We start from the raw sequence: 5,195 nt of genomic DNA on the forward strand, positions 1-5,195 counted from the left end.
TTTTTTGCCAAGTGTTTTTTCTCGTGTATAAGAAGGTTCTACAAAACTTTTTCTTCAGGGCTTCAAAAAAAACCAAGAAAAGTGTGAAACAGGCTGCAGCCAATATGAGCAAAGTGAAATGGACCTTTCTACCCCAAAAAAACAAAATATATATATATATATATATATATGAAATGGACCTAGTACGGTGGGTTTTTTATGACTCAAATAAAATTAGGAGTCAAGGGAAAAATCAGATTGATCAGGACGAAGTCTATGCATTTATAAGTTTGGGTGAGTCTTCAAGACTCTTGACCAAGTTTTATGATTTTTTCACTTGAATCGATGATTTTCCTTCTTGATGTTTGTTCTGTTTTATATTTTAATCTTGGAAAAGTATTCCCACTCTGGTGAGCCCACCATTTTCACAATTTCTCTCTCCTTCAAATTCCCCCAGGAGAATGCTTTAATTGAGTTATAACCTCATCACTTAAACGCATAACTTAAATATAATTACCTTGGTTTAAGATATCGAAATCAGTCTTGGGATCAGAAAGAGTCGATATCAATTTCATTTTGATCCCGTTCTGCCCCTATCGGCCTGATTAGATAGAAAAACCCTTGATTGTCATTGACAAAACTACTTTTTTACCTTAAAATCCTTTGCCATAATATCATCAACGGAACATATATCCGTCGCCATTTTGTCACTAAAACGTCCATCGCACAAGTAAAATGATTTCCATCACCAATTGCCGTCACCTAAAATAACATTTCTTGTAGTTAATACTGATCCATTCCAACAGATTCAGACCTATCTGATCCGATTCCTCAGACTCATGCGTCTCACCCAGGCTAGAAGTTTGAAAAAGCAACGGGATTCATGATTCATCCAGCGTGAGTTGAGTATTTGAAAGGTATTTTGAAGTCAAGAACCCACCATGATCCTTGAACTTTGAACATAGAACTCCCCCAAGTGCTTTCCCCATAGACTTATCCCAAACTAAATCCCATAAGTATATATGATTACAAGACCTTATTTCTCTTTTCCTTGCTTCTTCTTGCTCATCACACCACCACCATTATCTTTTCCCTCACTTCCTCTTCTTCTTGTTATCTTTATTATTAGTTGGTGAGCTAATTAAACTTGGCTCATCCTCCTCTTGCTTCCTTTTTCAGTGATTTCTTAACAATCTACCTACAAAGAGATGTCTTTTTCTCCAAGCGCGTCTCCAATGTCTAACACGAACTCAACAGCAGGGCACATCGAAACTATTATAGGTAAGCTATATTAGTTTCTTGGTTTCAATAGAAACTCCTTGTAAGCATTCTTTCTATTAACAATTATCTAAAAGTATCCACTTAATTGTTGTTTCATGTTCATCAAATTTAAAAAAATATATATAAATAAATATATATATATATATATATATAAATAATAAAACAATAGGGAATGTGTTTGATAAGTTGTTATCAGAGATGTCCTCATATGAAGACAAGACTTGGATATATCCAAGAGGGATCCAGAGAGATTTATGAAAGACAATAGGAAAGGGGGCAACATCAAATAGCAATTGGCACGGCAAAAGGGATTGCATACTTGCATGAAGGATGTCACCAGAGAATATATAAAGCCAGGAAATGTCCTCCTTGATGCAGAACTGTATCCAAAGGTTGCGGATTTTGGATTAGCTAAGTTTTCAAATAGAGAGAGTAGCTGTTAGATCAAACACCAAGAAACACGAATAAAAGGAGACAATAGATCCGTACGACATAGAGATTTAACGAGGTTCAAACACCAGGGTGGTGTGCTACGTCCTCGGGCGCAGAAGAAGATGATTCACTATGCAGAAGAGAGATTACACCCTAGCAGCGGCGAGGAAGAACTCGCCCTGAAACCCTAGCTTCGTGAAAACCCTAGAATACAATGACTTTCTCAACAAGCAACAGTACATTATATATATACTCCAAATCGCGGTTCGACCCATCGGGTCGCGGTCGATCCGGTCGAACCATACTGCACCCCCATACAAGATCAGTGATGGGCTCGATAGGCCCAAGCCCTCTGCTTCCATCACAGATCTCAGAAAATTTCCCATTTAGGTCGCCACCAAAATATGTCGGATCGGGTCAATCTTCAAAACGGGTCAAGAATTCGAGACAAACTTAACAGTAGCCATATAAACATGACAGATTGTAGAGGCACACCAGGCTATGCTGCACCAGAGCTATACATGCCATACCCAAAGACTCATAAATGTGATGTGTATAGCTTTGGTATGCTTCTATTTGAGATTCTGGGTAGGAGAAAAACCCACTATTCTAATCTTAGTGAGCCTGAGAACTGGCTAACAAGATGGACATGGGAGATGTTTGGGAAAGGGAAGCTAAGTGAACTATTGGAAAATTTTGGGATTGAAGAGGAACATAGAGAGAAGGCAGAGAGGATGGCAATGGTGGCTTTGTGGTGTGTTCAGTACTTGCTGGATTCAAGACCTCCTATGAGCAATGTGGTGACCATGTTGGATGGAGGAACTGAATTTAAATCTCCTCCAAACCCATTTCAACATCTAATGTCTGCTACCATAGATTTGACTATGAGCATTTGTGAGTCGAGCACTTATTCTGTCTCAAAAGAACTACTATCTTCTACCTTAGATTAGGAAGATGTTCGATCAAATCTCATTACATAGAACTGAGCTTGACTATGGAATTCCAATTCCATTTTTGTTGATTTTCATTTTTTAAGATAATTTACTACTGTTTACACTATAATATATGCAAAATAGGCAACTTTTACTGTCAATTAGAAAAATTTATTTCCATAATGAGATAAATTTTACTGTCAATTAGAAAATTTAATCTTACTATGCTTCTGGTGAATACAAAGGGCATGAATTTTCCATAGTAAATTATTTAGGCTATGTTTGGTTGTAAGGAGAATTAAAGGGAAGGGAAGTGAAATTTTCTATGTTTGGTTGTAAGAAATGTTTTGGTTATAAAATTTCACTTTACTTCTCATCCAAAACCCTTTGCTATAATATGTAAAATAAAAATTAAATGTAAAATATATTATTACTAAATATGGTTAAGAAAATTAAATAGTTTATATAATCACATGGGGTAATGATTATAGACATTTCTTTAACCCCAAGGGGGTAGCCGAGTTGGCTAGGGACCTTCGCCTCAAGAAGCATGTGGTTCTGCATTCCCTTCCCCTTTAAATTCCCATTGCAACCAAATGGAGCCTTAGCAACATGTGCTTAATAATAATCACAATTTTGCAATAACTTATGAGGCAACTTATGTTCAATGTTATAGGTATTGCCAAATTCGTAACTAATAATCTATAACCCAGGTGTTTGCCAAAAAAATCTATAACCCGGTTCAAGTTGGTTCATCAAAGGCATCAAATAAATAGATGAGAAAGGACCCTAATCCAATTCACTTTGGAATAAATAAAAAATTCAAGTAGATCAATGCCCCCTTTCAAATCTGAACCACATATTTTATCCTGGTTCACACACGGCTCACATATTTAAAGAACCTAGATATGTTCTTCCAATCGTGAAAGATAAGGGAATCAATATTTGTTCAATTCTTTTTTTTTCTCAAATATTTACGTAAACCAAAGAACTTAGTTGTAGGTGTATCCAAAAAGATATTTATACTTGTTCACACTAGGTTTAGATTTTTCAAGTTCATTGATGTCTTTCCAATTGAAAATACAAATGAAATCTATCCCAATTGAAGCTGATCCTTCCATAATATCCTTCTCCAAAATGTGGACAGATCCTCTCCAAAAGTCAATGTATTCCGGTTGCATTTCACCAAAATCCCAATAATTTTAGAAGAAAATCGGGGGAATGCCATCAGTATCAGGAGTTCATGCAATCTGCCTCACAGGATTGCTCAATTACAAGGATCAGAAGAGTACTTGAATTTGTAGATAAAACCAATTTTGGATAGAATGACCTTCGGCCAATTATTTGAGGATCTCTCTGCTTCGATATCGGTTTGGGTGATTTAAATTGGGAATTAAAGACAAGAGGTGGGGCTACAACTTTTGTGAGATACGAATCTAAAAATAATTGTTTTAAGAATTAAACTCTTCTAGGTTGGATCTTTGAGAGGGTGTGACTTCAATCTCTTTAAGGATGGGGTGAAACATAACTTGATTTCATAAGAAGAACTCTTCAAGATTCATAAGAAGCTTTGAGCAACTTTGAAATGTTTCTTTGATTCAATTGTGTTTCTACAACTCAAAATATGTTCTCTTTATATAAAACTACATCCTTTAACCTAGGAGACTACAACCATCTTTTAGAATTTTAAGTTGTGACATGGACCAATTACAAAATACATTGAAAAAAAACTCAATAGAAATCTTAAAAATAGAAAAAGTAGTTGAGGTCTTCCATTTGTTGAAGTCTCTTATACCTTGATTCAAGAGTTGAGGTCTTTCAATGCCTTGATGCAAATCTCAATATTTTGATTCTTGTTTCAAAATGAGTAGTGACTTCCAAATACGCTTTATTTGTAGCTTTCAAGGGAAGAGAAGCTTCTTGACTTAGGGAAGAGCAAGAGGAATTTAAAGGAATCTCTTAGGGACTCTTAATAGTGAATTTGGCCAAGAATGTTTGGGCAAACTTCTTTAGAGTTTTTCGATGGTTTGATCCACAATGTTGCTTGGTCATACATTGGTCCAGGGTCAAATGTGCTTTCTGGGCTTGGGCCTTGATGTGGGTAGATCTCTGCAAAAGCTTAAGTGTTGAGCTTGGATGCAATTGGGCTGCATCAAGAGTCTTAGAGCCTTCCATTTGAAAGACAGTATGTTACATTTCATCTCTAATAAACAGCCTAGGAGGACCTTGGATCTATCAATGAGGTGGCTTGAAAAAATCTCATTCAATTGTCAAAGTCTAGAAGAATTGAAGATGAGAATATATACCCATTCGTGGGCCGCCCAGATGATTAGGGCGAATAGGGGATTGTGTGGATAGGCACATGGTCCCAGATTCGATTGCTCATCTATGCATCTGCAATTTAAGTAAAGATCGTGGCGATGGGTTGCTGCATTAGTCTCCCCGAGGATTAGTCGAGGTGCACGTAAGCTGGCTCGGACACCTTGATTAAAAAAAAAAAAAAATTGACAAAATATCATAATAGAAGGTAACAATTTGATCATGAATCCATTGGGGTTCAGTTATACATCT

The 5,195-nt window shown here is 36.4% G+C and overlaps 1 protein-coding gene across 1 annotated transcript; it reads left to right on the plus strand.

Moving 5' to 3' along the window:
• Window positions 1–2,165: 2,165 nt before the first annotated feature.
• Window positions 2,166–2,642, plus strand: LOC122072175 (PR5-like receptor kinase). Its single transcript, XM_042636747.1, has one exon. It carries the CDS (start codon window positions 2,166–2,168, stop codon window positions 2,640–2,642), a length of 477 nt encoding a protein of 158 aa, XP_042492681.1.
• The last annotated feature ends 2,553 nt before the right edge of the window (window positions 2,643–5,195 follow it).

Source organism: Macadamia integrifolia, chromosome 1 (genome assembly GCF_013358625.1).
Source record: "Macadamia integrifolia cultivar HAES 741 chromosome 1, SCU_Mint_v3, whole genome shotgun sequence".
Taxonomy (NCBI): Eukaryota; Viridiplantae; Streptophyta; class Magnoliopsida; order Proteales; family Proteaceae; genus Macadamia; species Macadamia integrifolia.

What these genes read in the sequence shown, in the direction of transcription:
- LOC122072175 (XM_042636747.1), top strand. Translation starts at nt 2,166, where the DNA reads ATGACAGATTGTAGAGGCACACCAGGCTATGCTGCACCAGAGCTATAC.